General features: G+C 36.9%; 2 protein-coding genes and 1 pseudogene across 9 annotated transcripts in view; 2 read left to right on the plus strand and 1 right to left on the minus strand.

Annotated features, from left to right (window-relative positions):
* grip2a (glutamate receptor interacting protein 2a) overlaps positions 1–5,931 on the minus strand; it is a 33,621-nt gene extending 27,690 nt beyond the window's left edge. For 3 of the 6 annotated variants that reach the window (XM_043246376.1, XM_043246375.1, XM_043246374.1), the window contains exon 1: positions 4,673–5,931. In XM_043246376.1, coding sequence (XP_043102311.1) covers positions 4,673–4,835 — 163 coding nt within the window. In that variant the 5' untranslated portion in view covers positions 4,836–5,931. Of the gene's footprint in view, positions 1–2,591; positions 3,548–4,672 lie in introns of those variants that run through there. The other 3 variants (XM_043246372.1, XM_043246371.1, XM_043246373.1) reach the window with 3 other exon arrangements.
* A 103-nt stretch (positions 5,932–6,034) lies between these two features.
* LOC122350989 (protein SSUH2 homolog) lies at positions 6,035–13,604 on the plus strand. 3 transcript variants are annotated; one of them, XM_043247795.1, is made up of 14 exons: positions 6,035–6,125; positions 6,206–6,324; positions 6,414–6,469; positions 7,617–7,721; positions 8,408–8,483; positions 9,208–9,337; positions 10,134–10,194; positions 10,303–10,424; positions 11,468–11,530; positions 11,776–11,858; positions 12,333–12,425; positions 12,641–12,746; positions 12,824–12,931; positions 13,125–13,604. In XM_043247795.1, the coding sequence occupies exons 2-14, from the start codon at positions 6,305–6,307 to the stop codon at positions 13,263–13,265; spliced, it is 1,164 nt and encodes a 387-aa protein (XP_043103730.1). In that variant the 5' UTR covers positions 6,035–6,125; positions 6,206–6,304; the 3' UTR covers positions 13,266–13,604. The 3 variants fall into 3 exon arrangements, with proteins under 3 accessions (XP_043103730.1, XP_043103729.1, XP_043103731.1); XM_043247794.1 differs by lacking the exon at positions 6,035–6,125 and having other exon boundaries at positions 6,136–6,324; XM_043247796.1 differs by lacking the exons at positions 6,035–6,125; positions 6,206–6,324; positions 6,414–6,469 and adding an exon at positions 6,485–7,323.
* A 4,573-nt stretch (positions 13,605–18,177) lies between these two features.
* LOC122350664 lies at positions 18,178–19,608 on the plus strand (annotated as a pseudogene).
* The last annotated feature ends 1,633 nt before the right edge of the window (positions 19,609–21,241 follow it).

A 21,241-nucleotide genomic window follows, 5' to 3' on the forward strand; every position in this document is an offset into this window, starting at 1 on the left:
TTAATAAATCCAACTGGTTTCTATCTCCCATATTTTAAGTGATTAAATATTGCAACAGCTACACCTACACATATTTCACCCAGGAACATTTATTTGACGCAAATATATTTAATCTTAATTACAACGAACAAATTTATGCTGATTCTAAGGAATTTAAATGAACGCATTTTTAAAATACGATTATTTAAATAAAGCCCCAAAAATATGCAAATAGGTAATTATAAATTATGCAATGATGTTTTTGAGCGCATAATCATACCCATTCCATTTATGTATGACTGACAAATATGCATTACGTTTATTAGTTTATGTTAAAACTGTGTAATCCAAATGGATGGAAATGTAACATGCAATACATAAATCTTACTTTTATACTAAAACAGTAAAACAGAAATGTATTCCCTCTCAAAAAATTAAAAAAGATTAGGCCTAAATTTAAGTTCTCTCCAATGTTATTATTGAATATCCTGTTTAATTTGGAAAGACACTTTATGGAAGTACAGGTTACAAATTCACAAATTCACGATACTAAAACAGTCCCAGTGGAGCAATGCACATCACTTGATGGTTCTGAACTTCACATCCTTTCAGTTACCCATCCTGATCTTGAACCAGTAACGTACACAACCTGCAAGCCTTAGTTGTTCAATTCATTGTTTGTTAACCCTAGAAATTTTAATTATTCAATCCGTTCAAAGGTTTGAGGTTTATAAACTTCTCAATATTTTGAGAAAACGTCTGCATTCATTAAAAACACAATACAACAGCAGTATTATAAAATATTACAATTTAAACTGTTATACATTCAAATATACGTAATTTATTCCTGTAATGAAAACCTGATTTTCAGTATCATCACTTCAATCTTCAGTGTCACATGATCCTTAAGAAATACTTCTGACATGCTGATTTGCTGCTGAGTAATCATTTGCGTTGCACCAGTGTTGAAAACAGATGTGTTTCTTTGAATTTTTGTGGAGACCTCGATACATCTATTTTCAGTATTTTCTGATAAATCCAAAATTCAAAAGAACAGCATTTACTAAAAATAGAAATATTTAGTAACATTATATACGTCTTTACTGTCACTGATGCTGAATAAAAATACACATTTACTGTCCATGCAAAATAAAAATATTCATTTTATTTAAATAAATATTACTAACCAGTGTCGAAACTGAAAATAAGAACTTGATGTAGAGGAAATTTGTGTGCAACTAAACAAAAAAAAGTCAACAAATCCCTGTGTAGTTCTTCCCATAAATCTCCTTTTAGTCAATAAAGACGGTTCAGCTGGCCTTCAGGCCAAAAGGCCAAACAAACCAACATCGTTCAGACTGTTTGTTTAAGAGGTTAAACATCACTGCACTGCTTTAACAGTCAACAAACCGCACATCTATGAGTAGTAAGCAAGTGTTACATAACACACACTCACACAGACCAGCGTCTCTGAAATCACAGCAGAGCAAACTGTCATTATGGGTCATGATAACTCATTTTCTAAGTCTATTAAAACTCTGAAACTAATTTGGAGCAAAGCACTCCGACGGCCCTGGTTGTGTTGACACCAATCCTGATGTAGGTTAAACGGATGATGTTCTAACAATGCAAATGGAAGCTCAGGGTCTATTTTCAGAGCTGGGCTTTTATTTATAGAGGCCACAGTGGCCCCAGTTGTCACTCCTCACTCAGCTCTCTACAGGCTTTTCCATTTACTAACAGGGCTGGAGCTGAAAAGCACACGGCCCAGGACAAATGTTACGGGCGGGCCTTCTTTACTCTGTCCGAATAGGTACAACACATTCTTAGTTTTAAAGAAAATGTATGACAAACAGAAATATATATTTTTTTTGCTGTATATGAAACAGAACCCTAACTGTAGGAATTCGATTAACTTCAGCCGTACAAGACAAAAGCATTTCGAACCAGTACGCAAACATAAAATTACCAAACATAATGGTATTTGGTATCAATACTTAAAGTATAAGTGTCTCGGAATATAATTTAAACACCATTGTATGTGAATATAATAATCTTTCAGATCCATGGTAAATAGTACCATCAAAAATAGCATCTGATACCAAATACCACCAGCAGAAGTTTATAAAACGATCATTTTGATATACTAGATATGAAAACATTCTATAGATACTGCGGATACTTCACCAAAGATGCATTATTTTGACCAAAGGTGACAATAAGGATGTTACAAAAGGTTTCTACTTCAAATAAATTCTAAGAATCCTAAAAAAAAGGTATCAGTTTCCACAAAAATATGAAGCAGGAACCTGTTTTTAGCACTGATAATAGTAAGAACTTTGTTGAGCAGTAATTCAAGCATATTACGATGATTTCTGAAGGAAGACTAAAATAATAATGCAGAAAATTCAGCTTTGACATCCCAGGAATAAATCGCATTTACATTAAAATAAAAACTACTATTACTGTTATTACTGTATTTTTGATCAAATAAATGTAGCCTTTGTCAGATTTAAAAAAACAAAAACAAAAATCTTTCCATCCCCAATGTGTATGACAGAAGAAGTGAAAAAGAAAGCACCGAATGTGGAGAAATGATCAACATGACTCACCACTGTTGTTACGACCCTCTCTCCTCAAACCACACAGCATCATGGGAATATCACGATTCCATTCTGCCACACATCATTTTAGGATCTGACTAAATTGACCAAACCGTTTGTTAAAGCGCACACCTGGAAATGACCCTCTAAACCTATCCAATTAAGCCACATCGCATGTGGAACTTCAGACGGGCTTCCTTTGAGAACGAATCCTCTTTGAAAAGCAATGAAATGATGGTCCTGAAGACAAGCAGACCAGATGAATCCATCCAGCGACCTCAGATACTTTTACGTAGAGCTGCTCCTGTTGCACAGACGACGATCACTCCATACAGGCAAATCATATAGAATTCTAGCTTTTCCATAAACATGTGCAGATCAAATATATCTCTACCGCAGGTCCACGTGAGAGCCCGTAAGAGTGTAATGCATGAATAAGCGACTGAAAAAGTGTTGCATAGCTGCCGCCGGGTTATTCCTGAGACGTTCCAGTGTCACTCCAGTTTGCTCTTTCCACACAGCATAATGTGGTCTCCTCCTCCTGCCGATCCACGAATGCAACTAGTCTCCAGTCAGTCATCCGTAAAACACATGTGATCCGCTCGCACGGATTCAGTCCCGGGTTTGCAGCGTGAGCCGAAGCAGATGGTAGTTTATCCAGAGATGACAGCGCTGCAGTATGGGAATGTATGCGAACGCTCCAGTGCTTCACAGAGATCAGACCCGGACAGAACGCACGCTCGCTCCTTCTCTCCTCTCCTCCCTCCTTTCTGCCACTTCTTCAGCTTCTCGCTGTTCACATGTGCTCTTCCTTCCTGCACTGGCCTATTAATCATGTTGGCTCACACACACACACACATAGTCTTGTACCCCTGCGCCCGAGAGAATCTTCCTACAGGCAAGCTAATATAGACACAAATATTAAACACACACACACACACACACACAGAACCAAACCCCTCATTTCTCTCTTAGCCCCCACGTGCCTCACGCACAAACACTTCCTCCTCCCTGTCTGTCTCCCTCTCACGTGCCCCGTTTCTCTTCATTTGGCAGCCGAGCATCTAGCGTGAAACAGCCTGCGCAACATGAAACCATGGTAAATGTATTTAAAGAACCCTGAAAAAAGCAACCCTGAAAAAAGCCATAAAAAATATTATATATATATATAGTGACACTGAAGACTGGAGTAATGGTGAATAAAAATTCTGCTTTGCAAATTATAGTTACAATATAATCAAATACCAGCCAAGCATCTAGTGGGAAAAATCCTGATGTTATAGTTTCATTACCACTGTGGTCAAATCACGGGTATCAAAAATGAAAACAAAATGATGCACCAGATATGTATATGTTGTTAAAACTGAGCTTAATAGTACGCACGGAATATAAGCCATATATTTTCCTTGCCTTTATAGGGATAAACCAAATGCAAGCTTATGTGGATCTGTTCTCAGATTTCATTTTTGGGGGTTGGTGGAAGCATCTCAACCACTAGTAGACTTTTGTATTGACAGCTGCATGGTGTCCGAGACAAACACCTGTCTCACCCATCAACACACGGGCGTACTGCATATTCTTCTCTATAGTGTAAAAAAAAAACTGAAACAAACCTCAACAATGCATGCATCACAGTCCATACAATTTTCACTCCAGTGTTCGGTGATCCTTCAAAAAAAATGCAATTTCGCGTAGGACGTAAAATAATATAGCAAGCTTTCAAGCTAAATTATATAAATTCATATCCATACGGTGTGAAATGATTACAAAAATTCTAAATAACTGATGATTGCAACCTAATGCGGGTTTATTGTAGAAGACGGCAGATAATTAAAAGTCATTTTAAACAATACAGCCCCCAAGTGGCAGAATGTTGTATTGCAGGTCGCTTCAGCTAATGTAGGACATCATATATTTCATTACATTTTTTAAAACCCACACAAGCAATAAAAACATAAAATATGTTTTTTTTATATATATAATAACGTCAGCAGCCTGGTTATGAAGTGCACACACCTACACACACAATTCCCCCTTTACCTGTACAAACATCACCACACTCAGACCTTACGCACATTCTCATATCTTACCTTTAACCCGTCCTCTGATCACTCCAAACCGGCATCGTAAAGAAAACGAGAACATCTTCCTCTTCCCTTTGACTCCTCCAGCCAGTCCTTTCTTCATGGTCGTCCGTGCAGGGAGCCCATCCGGGAGCACTTTGGGGTTTAGCGAACAACTAATGTGCCACATAGCTCCTCTTTCCTTCTCTCTCTCCACAGATCTTCAGCCCTAGACTTGCTTTGGGTCTATTTCTCTCTTATCTTCCTCCTCAACGCTCTCTCTGCATCCTGCAAGAGCTCTTGGTTCATCCTCTGTGGGAAATCCTGCAACTTAACTCAAAGATAGGAGGATTTTGGAGAAACACAGATGATCTCATTTCACCCTCCTCAATGTAACGTCATGAAAATCTGGGTATGACTTAATAATACATCCAGTTAAATATAGTGGGTAGGGCTAATAACACCGTTGGAGTGCAAGTGTGTGCATTGGCTGCTCACAGATGAGACAGATGGACTGAAGCGGCCTGCTACTGAGATACAGGCTGCCTGAACCACAGGAGAGACACCACACTAACAATAAAGTACCACAACTACTGAAAGAACCATATTTTGATTTGGGTGTTTAAATAGCAAGGTACTTTTAGTATGGCAACCGTACAACATTTTATAAGGGAGGTGGGGGCTAAGTACTGTATCTCGGTTAATTCCTATGCTTTATTTTAAAAACTATACTATACGAACTCTATTCAGTATGATCAAATTTTGTTCTAGCTCAACGCACAAGTAAAAATGTCATATACTGTATATAACATAACAAATGTACTGCTCATTGTTACTTATTGTATTAACTAACATTACCATACGGGGACTTGCTAATCGTCCCCTTTATATTTGTTAGCTTTTATTGTTATTTCATGACTTAAAGTTGACATTTTTTGTTTAAATCTAGGCAAAGGTTGATAAACAGATTTACATTGTGTCATTCTGAGAAATAATCCAAAGAAACGTCCTATTTTTCACCTTCACGTCTAAGGATAGACATGTGAGCTTCTGAATACCGACATAACTTTCTATATAAATAAATAAATACAGCATCTCACTGGTTTTGCTTCGGATGAACTAATGTAAAAAGGTGTGACAACTAGCCCCGGTAGCGACTCCTCGCCAAAAGTGAACTGCACTCTCGGTTTCTCTTTCACCAGCTTCAGAAACTACGGAGGCCCAAAAGGGCTTTTTTGCATTCCCCAGAAAAGCGTTATTTCGCTGAAGAATTGAGAGTTTTGCTAACTTTGCACATACACACACACACACACACACACACACACACATACATATACATATATATATATATATATATATATATATATATATATATATATATATATATATATATATATATATATATATATATGCGCCACGGTCCCGGATGAAACCCACACAAACATGCTGAAGCTGTACTTTGCCCTACGACTACAACGAGGTATATTACCTTTTATATACAATGAACGCCTGTTTAGACTGTGCAACGGCCTATTGTTGACCTCCTGCGCGTTTATTAAGGAAATAACATCGCGAAACAGGAATCACATGATGATTACAGCATAGGAAGCTGTCGAACGTTTTCGGGAACTTACTTTTACTTTTGACCGCGTTTGCAAAATGGAGAGACCGACTGTGAGGTAGGAGTTAAAAAACAAAAAAACTTAATCGATATTTACATTGTGTTTTCGAAAATGCTCAACCTGACTTCTTTAAACTTCCTCTGAAGCGGCTATGGAGCGAACTATGGCAGCATGAACCCGGTTTATGGTGTACCAGCACCAGGTAAGGTTTTGTTTTGAAACGTATGCAATCTCAGAAGTGATACAGCTCGGAGCGGAAATGAACAATGATTTTAGATTGTGTTTTATTAACTTCAAAACCTGCCCCTTACAGGAATAACTACTACTACTACTACTAATAATAATAATAATAATAAAATAGTAGTTATTGTTGTACAGCATTTGTCTCAAAATCGGTTTCTGCAGCTCTGTAGCGTTTAGCTCCAACTTGATCCAGCTAATCAAGCTCTTCAGGATCACTAGAAACTTCCAAACAGGTATGATTTGGAGATAAGCTCTCCGGGAATTGTTGTACAGCATGTATTGATGTGCGCATGCTCAGTACAGAAGCGCCATACGTATCCCCTCTAGAGTTTTTTTTTTTTTTTACCGGACAACACTTCATGGCGTTTTAACGATATGTTAGAAATATAATCGTGGTAAATTAATTGTATACTAAACAATATAGATGCATCGTTTTGTGCATAATTTGCACGTCATTAAATAACATTAAAAGTCGTCTGAAGTAGGCTACAAAGCGATACTAGACGGTATTTATAAAACAAACAGTACTCCGAAATATACAAAAGGTACTGCGGTAAGTGTCCAAAAAAACGTAATAGTTTTTATAATTCAAAATACTGTGATCAAGTTAACCCAGTTTTTTGTAGAAACGCCCAATCATCGTCTATTCAGCGCCGTCCAATAGCAGCAGCTCTCAGACAATACCGTAGGATAAACATTCCTAAACCATATATACTAGACTTAAAGCTGTAGGCATTAGAACTGTAGGCACTGCTCACCACTGACTTTAGGAGTCTAACCAACAACAAGAATCAGTTCTTCAGGATCTAAAAAGTAAGTCCCTAACTAAGGCTTGTTGAATAACATTTTCTTGTCTAAGCAGCTGAGAGCTAATAATAAGTGGGTATTTATAGGCTGTATGGATTTTTAAGGAAACTGTGCCGTGACTGACCAATCATTGCAATCAATATTTTAGAAGCTGCATAATAAAATGTAAAAAAATGTTTGAATGCATAGTGACATCTTTGTGTTAGTTGAAGCTGATTTTTTTTTAACGGATACTATATGTTTCTTGGAGCCCAACTAGTGGAAAACTTACCTAACCGGTTAGTCTGAATCTCATTCAGCCATGGCAGCCGCTCCTGCAACAAGTGTCCATGGACCTTCTGCTCCTCCCGCAAACATGTTCGATACAGTCCCCGGATACGAAGGAACCATAGCTGGCGGAGGCGGTAAGAAGCATGCGAGTTATGTCAAACGTGAAAAAAGATAAAGTGAACCATTCAGAATGAGAGGCTCATGTGGTGCTTACAAATGTGTCAGAAAGATTATATTTATGAAATGTCACCACAGAGGTGTACTTGCTTCTAAGTGTTTCTGAATTAGTGGCATGTTAGTGCAAGTTGCACATACAAAATACCATAGAATTGTACAACTGCCGTAGAATGACAAAGCATCTGCTTTTGATTCTCAGAGCTAGATTGAAATAGCTGAAAGAGGCTGTTGATGGCCCTAAGCTATGAAACAAGTTGCCATTATCTGTCAGACAGACATCTGTCTTCAGTGTCTGAGTTTGAAAGTCTATTAAAAACATATTTTTCCCCATGCTTTCAATGTTTTGTGAGTGTTTTTTGTTAATATGCGTTTATTCTATATGTGATCGAGTCACTGTAACCGAGAACGGCACTTTAGTAAACTAAGGTTTTAGCCACAGTCTTTATTCATCATTTTATTCAACATTATTCATCATTTTGTAGATGCAGAAATAAAAAGTTTTGTGTAAAAAATGCACAGCGGCATCTTGCGCAAACTAAATGATTTAAACGCATCTGATGCACCAGTGGAATTCAGTGTTCAGAGCACAGAAATGCATTAACGGATCCCAATTTTTGTTTTTGACACGTCTCTAATTTCACAGGTGGGTATCTTCCACCTCCACCTCCATCTGTGCCGATGCCTGTGCCTGAACAGGCCCCCAGCTCACCAGACTGGCAGTAAGAGCGAAGCGCACAATGCATGCACTGAATCTTAAACGCATGCCTATGATATGCAAATCATCATACAAATCATCAATCTTCATTTCTCACAGTTTGGATATGCTCTTTGGTGGGGTGGGGGGGTTGGTTCTTAAACTAGGGCAGCATGATTAATCAAAACAAACCCAAATGTTAATTTTTTTAGGTCACAATGTTTTTTTTTCTTTAATATTTTTATTTGGTAATTGTAATAAAAAAAACAACATTTATTCAAATATTTAGCATATGTAAATTTCAGTATGACAGTATTAGAAATATTGTCATGCTGACAAATAATAAAATTTGGGGCCGAACTGCACAGCTCTAGAAGCAATCAATTTAATCCCCCCAAAATGCGTATTTTTACATCTAACTGAAAAACTGCGACATAACATTACTTACTATGCAAATAAATTTAACGTTTTTTTTTAAATAATAATGCAAAACATTTTTTTAGTTTAACTTGGCAAACATATCATCATCATCATCATCATCATGTTTTGGGAGTTTTAGCATCAGAAGGTTTGAAAGCTTTATCTAAAAAGTATTCTGCTGATTCACCACTTTAGCTCATTAGTCTGCACTATGACCTGGCTAGGGTATGTCAGCTTAGTAAAACTCTGCTAATAAATAGTGTCACGACACATCCTGTTAGACATGTTCAAAGGTCACTAACGTATTGATCTTTTCTCTTTGATAACAGCATACCATCCATCTCAGAGGACCGAGCACGTGAATCTTTTGCAACATACGTCTCCAGCAAGTGCTGTTATAGTTCAGCCCCCGACAAAGAGGGAGTCATAACCAATATGGAGTCCTTTAATACCTACAGGGTGAGGCCTACAATAAATCATCCTCATTATGACCATCATTTTCTTTCAATATGTGGAGTAGAAAAGCAGCAATTCGTTTTTTTGGACATATAATGTATACAGAATTATAAGGCCTGGAGTGACCAATGTGGTATTCTTAGCCAGTTCACAGCTTCAGGATGAGCTCAAAACGTTGCTTGAGGAAGCAGGGTGGTTAGGATGTGGCAGCTTGAATAAGCTCTAGAAAACCGAGCCCCACAGAATAAAATAGTTATTCTAGGCTGTGCAATTTGTTTTGCTGGGGGAAGGCAGAGTCATCAGCTTGCCTTCTGCGCCTGAAGAGAAGGACCCTGGATCACATCCTCAGCAGCTGTCCATGAGCCCTGAGGGCTGCTATCGTTGATGTCAAAGTTGACAAAGTTCTGAAGGCCATAGTAGATACCAACTCTTGCGGGGTTCACTGCAACCATTGCAGTTGTTAGGGCTGGGGAGAAGATAACAACATCTGCCAGGACCTCCTCTGGCATGCTAACATCTGCACAGGACTGGCAGCTGAAGTTTCTAGAAACTGTTGGCATAGCATCGCTGCGACTAGACATTGTGAAACCCCCCCGGAGTTTTCAAACTAAAACAGGGTCCATGGGGTTTTCAATAGTCCCCATTTTCAACCCTGACTGGGTTGCCTGAGAGTGTCTGATTGTTGAAAGACCCGATGACCCCGATCAACATCAATGATGATGTGTCCAGAAGCATCACATGCAATGATTTGTGGTCGATAGAACTAAATGTTTCTTTTGATGTGACTTATTCTCCTCAGTATCGTTTGGAGACGTTCACAGAATCCAGATCTACTGAATGGAGTCAGGAGCCTTACACAGGTACCCAGAATGTTTACACTATATTATACGATGATCCAAATACCAGGAAGGGACATTTTGCAGTGTTTATTGTTATGGCTGATAATCAGTAAAACTATAAAATTTCAGGTCAGCCTGTGGATGCTGGTGTTCAGCCCGCTCCTGGTCCGTGGCAGATTGCAGCTCAGCCGCCAGCCTTCTTTAAAGAGCACAAGCAGACCATTAAAGTGCCCTATACTTCTTCGGTCAAGGTTTGATCTTTAACCACATGATTCACAAAAAAACTGAAAGAGCTGGTCCCTTTTTTCCAGCTTTTCCAGCATCGGGCCAAATGGTTCTAAGAAAGTGAAGCAATTTCTGCTCAGGGTTTGGAAAACCACAATTCTAAACCGTTTTTAGCCTGAAAATCGAACCTGAAAAGTGTCTAGTGACGTCGCCACTCAGAATTGGCCACTCGATCGTTGTCTGGCTACGAGTTTCTCTCTGTAGCGGATCAAGTGCACCATTTGATGGAATTAAATAGAAATATCTGATCATCCTCCGTAACACTGTTGCTGTTTACATCTCACACTGTATGTAAACAAGCATTACCAAAGCAACAGTGGAAAATAAAACCTTATCTGTATCTGCTGGTGCAGACTGGCATGGAGTAAAACAGTAAAGCCTGAGAACGGTTTCGCTTGATGGTGGAAAAGTGGCTATTATTTTAGCGTTTCTGCATGAAGCTAACACATTAATTATATTTAATCGTACAAAAGATCGCAATAACTTATTAACTTATTAACTTTCTTTAGTTTGTAGCACTATTATAAAGAGCATTAATTCTAGAGGCAAAAGTTCCACTCATTTTCTCAATATAGTAATGAATTTCAATCAGTCACAAAAAAAGACAGATGCTTTATACTTTCCTTAAAGCATTGTTTATTAAATTAGTTTCAACATTTATTTTTTAAATTATATTTTAATGCAGAATGTTGAAGAATAACCTAAATAGTTTTGCATCAAATCGAAGTTTGAATTTATGTTGTGGATTTTACTTTGTAGCTGATCGGTTTGTTGTCAAGGCTTATAACTCTTTCACAATGACTCTTAAAAATCTAAAAAAGGAAAAAATGAATGGGACAAAGAAATCTGTCTGGAACTGAGGCTGCTACGAAAAGTGTTTAATTTTAATCGTAATAAATTACAAATGCTTTTTGGCTTCCTCCTGCTAGTAAAAATAGCAGTAATGGTTATGTTGGATAATGGATGTATGGATAATATTTTAGAGCGTTATATTCTGTTTGTACACTAGAACTGTCACTTGTGTCTGGGATTGGGAAGAAACCCCTGTACCACATGTGCTGGATCTGGAAACGTAAGTAAATTTTGCCCAGTCCGATCGGGCTGCATACTTGGCATTTCTCAAAACTTTTTTCACAGAGGAAAACATGGCAGTTGTATTGAGCAAAAGTATCTCTTTGTGTGTTGTCTGGAGAAGAATTCAAGTTGAATTGTATTGGAAATGTGCACACAAGCCATATGTGTTTTCATTCAGTTCATCATATGACTTAAATACCCTAATATACAAACTGTTTGTCCTCTGTTTTTGTCCATGTGTAGAAAGTCTGTTGGGTGTGTAATGGTTCTGGTCACCGTCAATCTGATGACCGCTGCATGCACTGCAATGGGCGAGGACGTGAAAAGTAAGTCATTCGTAGTTGTATATAATGTAGTGCTGTCAAACGGTTAATCACATTCAAAATTAAAGTATTGTTTAGCTAATGTATGTGTGTGAATGTATTTATTATGTGTATATATAAATACATATACGTGTGTGTGTGTGTATAATTATATATATATATATATATATATATATATATAATAATATTATTGCTGTATTTGTGTATTTATATATACATAAATACTCACACACATTATGTAAACAGACATATTTTGGATATGATTAATTGTGATTGACAGCACTAATATAATGAGACATTTCTTTAAAATGTTGTTTTTAATATCCTAAATTACCCATTTTACTTGATTTTAATTTTAGATTTTTTCTTACCTTTATTTTTATTTTATTTAAATATTATTTAGAGTTTTGATGTATTGTTGTATTCTGTTGGAGTCCTGCAGGGGGCGTGTTTTCTGAGTTTTGATTTGTCTTGTAGCTGTAGTTCATGTAGTGGCCACGGCTCCTGCCAGTGTGACACCTGCCATGGAAAGAGACAGCTGCTCGTCTTCATCAACCTCATTATCAAATGGTATGATCTACATGATATAGATTCATAACCCATGGCTATTGCCTCAACATTAGCTCCTCAGTCGCTGTTTGAATCCTGCAGCTTGTTAAGGAGATGCGTACATTATCATTCATTGCACAAGAAAGTGACATTTATAGTTCATTTGAAATAATATTAAATTAAGTCTATATTCATTTTTGAATTTACGATACTCTCTTAATCCTGGACTATTTTAGGAGCATTGAGAAGGATGAATTCATAGCGCAAGACTCGAGTGGTCTGAGAATGCAAAATCTGGAGAAGGTTTCAGGGAAGGAGCTCTTCAAAGATGCCCAATATATGGTAAGAACAGACAGTACTTATGGTAAGAGGTAAAAAGAAACTTGAAATTTCATCAGATGGTTGTATGTATACTGTAGGTCTATCCAGTAAGGGGCTTTCCAGATGTTTCTGTTGCACAAGCATCTGAGCGCTTAGTGAGAGACCATCAGATGAAATACACCCAAACATCTCTCGTATTACAACAGGTACTGCTGACTTTGCACGCCCTCAGGCTTTTTAATATTGTATTTTTTATTAATTATTACATGAATAATTACAATTTGTGCGTTTTAAAACTATGTAATGCCCAGCTGTTGCTATATCATTACCAGTCTGTCTGTAACTAGAGACAATCATCACGCCGAATCTTGAATCTGTCATTCTGTAAATCTGTTTCAGAGGCAGACGATCGAGCTCATACCCATAACCAAAGTGAACTACATGTGGAAAGGAAAGCCTTATGGTTATTATGTCTATGGAAATGAGTTCAAAGTGAACGCGGATGACTATCCCGCCACCTGTTGCTGTTCCGTCATGTAACATCAAATACACCCGACCTGACGTACAGTAACATGAATGCTTTTTATGTTAAGATGAACAAATGTAATCTCTTTTGCCGACACATCCTGGAGTCATGCCATAAAAATGCCACCTGTCCGAACAGGGCATTGTTTATACATATATGTAACATTTTATGCCACCTGACTAACATTATCAACTGTGAATTACTAAACTTATTACTCAGATTAATGCATTTTTCAGAAGACCTAATTGCTGAAGAATACGTAGTATAATCCATCTTTAATCTAAAAACATGTATTGTTATTGTTTATAGATTCACTAGTCAAATTAATCTGTGAATAAACCTTTTTCAAATTATTTTGTATTTTTTAATTTTATTTGTATTTTGTTAGCATTAGTTTTTTTGGGGTGGGGGTGGGGATGGGGGGGGTGATGACGGAAAGAAAGCTGTGGGCGAGTGTACTGGATTGGGATATTTTGGATGGAAAAATACATATCATCCCAATTTTTTGGGAGGTGCCTGATAATATATTGATTATAAAATGCGAGCAATATAAGCATTTAAAAAAAATCAAAATATACTACTAATTAAAACTAATAAATCTAATCCACTACTAGTTACAAATAACACCTCATGTATAAATGTTTTTTGTAGGTCATATACATTAAACCAGCTTCCAAATGGTGTGTGTGTGTGTGTCTATGGAATGTCCCCATAAAGCATGGAAGCACAATCTCTGTGAGTGTGTGTATGGGGGAGGGTGCACATTATGTGTACTGCTAATGATGAAGATTAATTAAAGGCCTATATAAACAAAAACAATGCACTGAAATAAAAGAAAGAATAAAAAAAACTGGAAGTTTAGAGAACACACAAAAACTTTACTTAATATTAGTAGTTCATGGTCAACTAATGAGCTTCGGTTATGCTCAGGAAAATGAAAGTGAATGAAATTCGGTCATACAATTCTCCACCAGATTTAATCTGCTGCATGCAAGTCAGATTAACTCAAAAACTTGAGCGCGTGAGCTGAGACCTGGGCCCCTATTAAAGATTCTAAGAATCCTCTCAGAGAGCTCCTATATTACCTTAAACCTTTATATATACATATATAGGAGTTTTTAGCTTAAAAAGTGATTCAGGACCAATCGGAGAGCAAGTCTGAGCGAGGAAAATAAAAAAAAGAAGGAACATCTCGACTCATATTTTTTCTAACTATGTCCCCTAGATCCCCTAGTATTTACTGCAAATCTTAATAGTGAGTAACACTTCTTGCCTCACTCTGACCTATGCAGACATATTTCACCCATTTCCCTTCCTGTTATTTTAGCACATCAAAATAACTTCAGTGTACTGATGAAACATTTCGATAGTTTAAAGAACAATAAAAAGGACAGAATTATTACCAGATTGACAGACCTCATAGCGAGTAATTGTACCCAAATACTCTATATTTGGGGTTTTGTGGTTTCTAGCTGAATTCACGGATGAATTTGATTATATTGCTGCTTATAGATTCGATTCACTCGTGTGAGAGCTTCAACATTCAGAAACATTTGGGCAGCGATTGTTTTTATGTGGTACACTTTAATGGAAAATGTTTTTTTTTTTTTTTTTTTTTTTAAATGTCAGTGGTGTGCGGTTATGTGGTCACAAAGACCTCCCTGTGAGTTTCCTTATAAAACGACCATCTTTCCTTTCGTCACTAATAAAAGTGACCTATTTTATACTAATGTTAGAAGTATAACATTTTTGTTGAACTACAAAACAGATAAACTCTTGAAAATGTAATGTTTAAATTAAAATTTCCTGTATATGCGCAATTCAAGGTGCAGCATCACGTGCTTTGCAAACCACGACGACAATTAACTGCAAGAATTTAACAAACGCAATAATTCCACACAGCTGTTGGTATTATTGCGTGGAGTAAATGAAACTTTTCAAGCGACATAAGAGCTGGCTGGCACTGAGACCCTTTCCGATACTACTAAAGCAGAAGATCTCATTTTGGCTGTTGAGAGAAAAAATTTAATAAAAAGTGGGAAAAGATGGCTGGTATTACAACTGAGAGAGCGCCGGCAATGGTAGGGAGGAAATCTGGCCTTGCTACTTTTTAGAAAGTCAGTGAATGTGGAGGAAACGTACCAATGCATTTTACATCAAGAACATCTAACGACTAATACCGATAAGAAATGGCTCTCTGACCTGGCTCTCCTTGTGAATGTAACAGAGATGATCAATGTTAATGTTAAACACGTAAAAGCTGATTCTCACCTACATAATATCTTGTTTTCGTCTGTAATTCATCTACAGTCCAATCATGAAAAACATTAGGTGACCGACATTGAAACCAAATGGTTTTATTACTGCTCACAGCTTGACTAGTGTATTTGGCATTGAACTGTATTGTACGTTGAACACTTGAAGTTGTTTTATATTTATTTGAAATATTATGAACTACAGAAGTGGAACCCATAGCACCCATGTAATAGAGTTGGACATGTAATGCAAAATTTACCTCATAACAACACATAACAATTTTCATCAGTTATTTTAGACATGGCTCACTGTATTTCTCACAGATTTTTGCTCACTGAAATAGCACGTAAGATTTGTTTAATGCACTTTGAGAGATCGATTGTGTTTTGTTTAAACCATATGCTTTCATCTATTAATATCTGGTATACAATCTAGAAACACTTCCCTTTCACGTCATCATAGCGGTCACATTCTCTCTGATTCTATCAAGTCAGCTAAATATGTGTAACGTGAATTCTTGCCAAATATGCAGTTATATTACGGGTCGTTGGGCTGAATTATACTCGTGATGGAAATGAGTTGGTGCTCCAGGACCCTTTTTAGGAGAGGATGGAGCTTCAAGAGTTCACACTCCAGCATACCGCCACCGTCAGATAAAAAGTGCCAAGAAGCTCTTTCAGAAAGTCCATTTGGAAAACAAAATATGACATTTTCACACAAATCGTTGGCATCTTTCAGAATCGACCTTTGTGAAAATCTAGCATTGAAGTGAACCTTTTGTGAGTCAGTCCTGTGTAAAATATATTAGGTGTGTTGGCTGACCGAACCCTGCTTCAAGTACACCTATTGTGTACTGTAGGACCTTTGGCGTCGACATTATCTCCAGCAGATACAACAAGAAAACAGCAATGGAAGACTCCTGCTTCTCACTCACGGCCATGTCAATGCAACGTCTCTTTAAGAGTATTGTTTTATTAAATTATTAACTATATTATTATTTAAAAAATTATGAATTGCAGGGTTTTACTAGGGATCCAAGCACATGGAAATGGAAATGGAAAGAAATACAAGAAAGTATTTAGAGTATGAAACTGATGTGCTATCTTTCAGGGTTGCAGTGTTATAGCTTCTAGTTTTTAGTATTTGAATGTTGGACGCATTGCTGGAGTTATAACAAGGTTGTCTTGTGAACGTTCTTCTAACAGTTGGGTTTCTTCTTCCTCCAATGTCCTCTTTGCCGATGCCTGTGCCTGAACACGTTTCCAGCTATCCAAAGTGGCAGTGTTTTTTCTCTGTCAATTCACGTTTATATAGCTCTTTATACAATACAGATTGTTTTAGAAAACAGGTAGACTTATATTCAATCCATTTTTAAGGCATGAAGAATGCTGTAATGCAAGTCTTTTAAAAGGGTTCAAAAACATTGTTGATGTTGCAATCTTAGTGCCGCTGTTGTTCAAATTGAGTTCTCCTATAGTGTCAGTGGAGTTAAATTCATGCTGAATTAAATTACTTTTTTTACGGACATTAATGTACAGTCATTATGATTAGCGTGTTGATTTCACAAACTGACTCCTGTTGCATGGCCAAATAATGTATTCTTCAACATCCATGTAAGCAGTATATCAATATTGTTCTTTTAGCAACAACATTCCTTTCATCTCAGAGGGACAAGCGCATCAAGCTTTTGAAAAGTATGTCTCCAGCAAGTGCTGCTATAGTTCTGCCCCGGTCAGAGAGGGAGCCGTAACTAACATGGAGTCCTCTAATACCTACAGGGCGAGATGCAATTTATTTTTATTTTGAGCTTGTTTCACAAAAAAAAAAGTTCTTCTCGGACAGGTTTAGTTAACAGAGGAAGTAATAGAAAAACAATCGGAAAAATAAAAACTCCACGAGGGGAGAAAACAAAACCAGTTAGCTGCACAAAGAAAAACACCCGCACACCTTACTAGAGGTAGCTTGAGAGGACTAGGTGATACAAGACAAGAACTCATAGCAATGACTCAAAAAAAAAAAAAAAAAAAAAAAAAAAAAAGAGTGAAGAACAAAGGAGAAAAATCACAACTTAAATACCCTATGGAAAACAAGGCACAGGTGACCTAGATATCACTAACAAGGACACACGAGGAAGAACTAAGGCAGAGGGGAACACAGGGGCCTCTAGAGGCATGGAGACCAATTGCAGTGGGATGCTGACAGCTTGTTGAAATTATAATTCATTTTAAGCATGTGTAGCAGAATGTACAAGTAAACATGCATACATATTATTGACTAATCGACTAATCTAGATGATTAATTTCCCACAAAAATTTAAAAATTTGAAACAATATTTAACTAAGAATATGGCATGGTTCACTTTTGGGGGGTTTTCCACTGGAAATAGTACCTGGTACTTTTTTTTAGAAGCACCTTGGCTGAGGTTCAGAGCGTATCATACCATTGCCAAAAACGTGTAACGTACACTAAACACTTCCTGGCCAGAGAGAATCATCACTACCTGCGTCACTGAACCTGCGCAAGACACACAGCAGCTAGATGCCTTGACATAGAATAAAATAATTAATCATTTTTTCATTTTTTTCTTATGCTCTATACAATGTAGAAAAAAATGACATGAAAAAATAATTCACAAGGCTTGTTTTTCTGGGTGTCAGGAGTATAGAGCTAATGTGCAACTCCTGTTCTTCCTGTACTGGGACTGGAAGTGTAAGTGACATCTTATTTTGTTTTGACCAGAAGATTAAATGAGGTTACATTATTGTATATGAAATTACTCTTTTATGCCCTTCTTAATGCAGAAAGTGTGCTCTAGATGTAAAGGTTCTCCTCAAAGTCCTGATAAGGCGCCCTGCAAAAAATGTGACTATAATGGAAATGAAAAGTAAGTCTGTTTTTTGAGAAAGGAACACATCCATTTATCTTTATAGATTTTTAACACTTAATATAACTAATCTGTCAAGATCTAAAATGGCATTTTCAAAGCCATTTGTGATTTTTCAATGATTAATAAGTATTAAAATAACTCCTAAGAGAATGAATCCTTTTTATTAATCCTAGTTATTTTCATTTATTTGAATCTTTGATTTTTGTTTTGTTTTTGACTGGTTGTTGTGAGTGCAGCCAAACAAAGACTTCTCAATAGAGAGAAGTGTTTTCTGTTTATTTGACTTTGTATCTCATCACATCTGATTCAGACTCAAGATTCAGCCCAGCTGCCATGGTGTGCTTCACTACTGTTTTACAACTGAAGTCTTTAAACAGTTGTAAATGCATCCAGTAGAGGGCAGCTTTGATATTTCCTAAGCGTTTGTCTGGTAACTTTCAGATGTAGTTCATGTAGCGGCAGCGGCTTTCACAAGTGTGTCATCTGTGATGGACGGGGACAGCTCTTCTTTTTTTATCAACCTCAAAGTTAATTGGTATTACCATCATATTCACTGATATTATATAAAAACCCTGTACACTCCACCAAACTCAACTGTCTCATTCTGAAGAGCTACTATCTGGGCCATTTCAGGAGCACTGACAAGGACGATTATGTAGCGCAAGATTCGATTGGACCAAAAAAGCTGAGGAAGGTTTCAGGAAAGGAGCTCTTCAAAGATGCCCAGATTATGGTAGGAACAGATGAGTGCAGAAGAAGGTTAGAAAGACTTACTAAGAAGCTAAAGATGATATATGAGCAGTATGGTTGAATATTTACTGCAGGTTTACCCACTGATTGGTTTCCCTGATGTTTCTGTTGCACAAGCTTCTGAACGTTTAATAAAAGACCATGAGGTGAAATATACCAAGGACTCTCGCATATTACTACAGGTAACTATTTTATTGACAGCTGCATTGTCATCATTATCACTTGATACTGATGAATCCTGAATGTTGTTCTTTGAATCAATTTTCTCAGGTTCCAGAGGCAGACGATTGAGCTCATTACCATAACAAGAGTGAGCTACACATGGAAACAGAAGCCTTATGCTTACTATGTATTTGGAAATGAGTTGAATGTGAAAGCTGATGACTATCCCGCCACCTGCTGCTGTTCTGTCATGTGACTTATGTTCATGCAGCACTGTACATGCAAACATCAAAACTGCTTACATCCCATTCATCACATCTCAAACCTATGTTATACACACAAAACTATCATTATTATTATTATCAGCTATTATTCCATTTAAAACTAAAATATACAAATTTAGACAAATGTACATTCTGACCATGTAAATATTTATTATATATTTATATATTTATTTTATACATCTCACTATGAATATTAAAATGTATTTTAATGCTAGTTTACTCAAAAGTTCTGCAATGTAGCATGCAGTAAATTATGCAATGAGAGATTGCTTTTCCACACTTGAGGTTTGCAAAAAAGCGTGATTAAAAAACTATTCATAAATCAGTTGGCTTAAAAGAATAGTTTAGAAGTAGGAAAATCTTCTCAAACTATTACATCTTGTATGGCCTGAAGGTGTTTCTTTCATTACAACAAATCTGAGAGCAGAATGAGAGCTGATAAAAACATTCAAAATAATCCACAACACTGTCTGCATAACAAGAAGGATTTTTTAAATAGCATACTTTACAGCTGCTTATCTGTCATGGTGTGCCCTCTAGTGTGCCCCTTTTAGCCACTAAAAGGCACTCTTCTTCATTTACATTTATTATGTTATGAACTTCATTTCCCAGACAAGATTGCTTTGTCTCATGTGAGAAAATTGATTACAACTGCTTCCATTTGTATCACTTGGTTCCTGCCTATAGAAGCTGTGTTAGTCTCTATTAATGTCATGGAGGTTTTGTATTGGTACACTGCTTTTGAGTTATTTTGCCTTGCCCTCTGGAATTATTCATTTTTTGTAATTCCTGGTTTTTTTTTTCTTGGACTGCTTGATTGGATCTATAATTACGATATACATTGCCTCAAAGGAGGCAGAAAAACTTGCCTCTATAAACTCCCTCTATAAACTTTGAACAGTGATAATGTAAGGAGCTGAATCCAAAACCTGTAATGCAATAAGACTAATCTGAGAAGGGATATCTAAAGGAACAAAAGGACTTCAAAAAGAGACTAAACAACACATTCCCTCCCTGTTGCTTTATGACACCCTCCTCACCTCTACTCTTCCTGTTTCCCCTCCTTCTGCCAAAAAGACTTGGCTTATAGTTCATTAGGAATAAGGCATTATATGTCATATGTCTTGTGAACCTATTGTTCTTCACTTTCATGTTTGGTCTCATTTGAAAGGTCTCAGTGCGATTGGTCTCAATTTCACAGTAATCACTTATATTATGGAAAAGATTAAGAACTTGGTAGAACTGTGTTCTGTGGGAAAGGGGGTGTGTCCTCCTTTTGGGTCTCTGAAAGTATTCTAGCCAGGTGTGACCATGGAGCACGGGAACATAAACACCAAAAGGTTTTTACAACTAAATTTGGGATTTCTTTGTCTGGTCTGAGTATATAAGGAAAGTGTCAAAACACAACAAGGTGCGATTCTGTAGCCAGATCGTCCCGTAGTGTGGTGTGTGTCCCCATACACCATACTATGTACTTTTCTAAAGACCAGGTATAATGATGTTTTATGTTTGTTTTATTTTGTTTTGTTTTGTGTATGTACTGCTGATCAGTTGTGTTAATGTTTATAGCCTATACCAATTTGGGAACTATTCTTGCAAAATAAAATAAACATTATTCTTGGTTAACTTATAATATTGTCTGAAATAACTT

This window comes from Puntigrus tetrazona, chromosome 8 (assembly GCF_018831695.1).
Source record: "Puntigrus tetrazona isolate hp1 chromosome 8, ASM1883169v1, whole genome shotgun sequence".
Lineage (NCBI taxonomy): Eukaryota > Metazoa > Chordata > Actinopteri > Cypriniformes > Cyprinidae > Puntigrus > Puntigrus tetrazona.

Excerpts from the sequence above, each read along its gene's own strand:
- LOC122350989 (XM_043247795.1), top strand. The coding sequence starts at position 6,305 with ATGGAGAGACCGACTGTGAG. Across the intron at positions 10,425-11,467 it reads CCTATACTTCTTCGGTCAAG|AACTGTCACTTGTGTCTGGG; the intron begins GTTTGATCTTTA and ends TTTGTACACTAG. Across the intron at positions 12,747-12,823 it reads TCAAAGATGCCCAATATATG|GTCTATCCAGTAAGGGGCTT; the intron begins GTAAGAACAGAC and ends TGTATACTGTAG.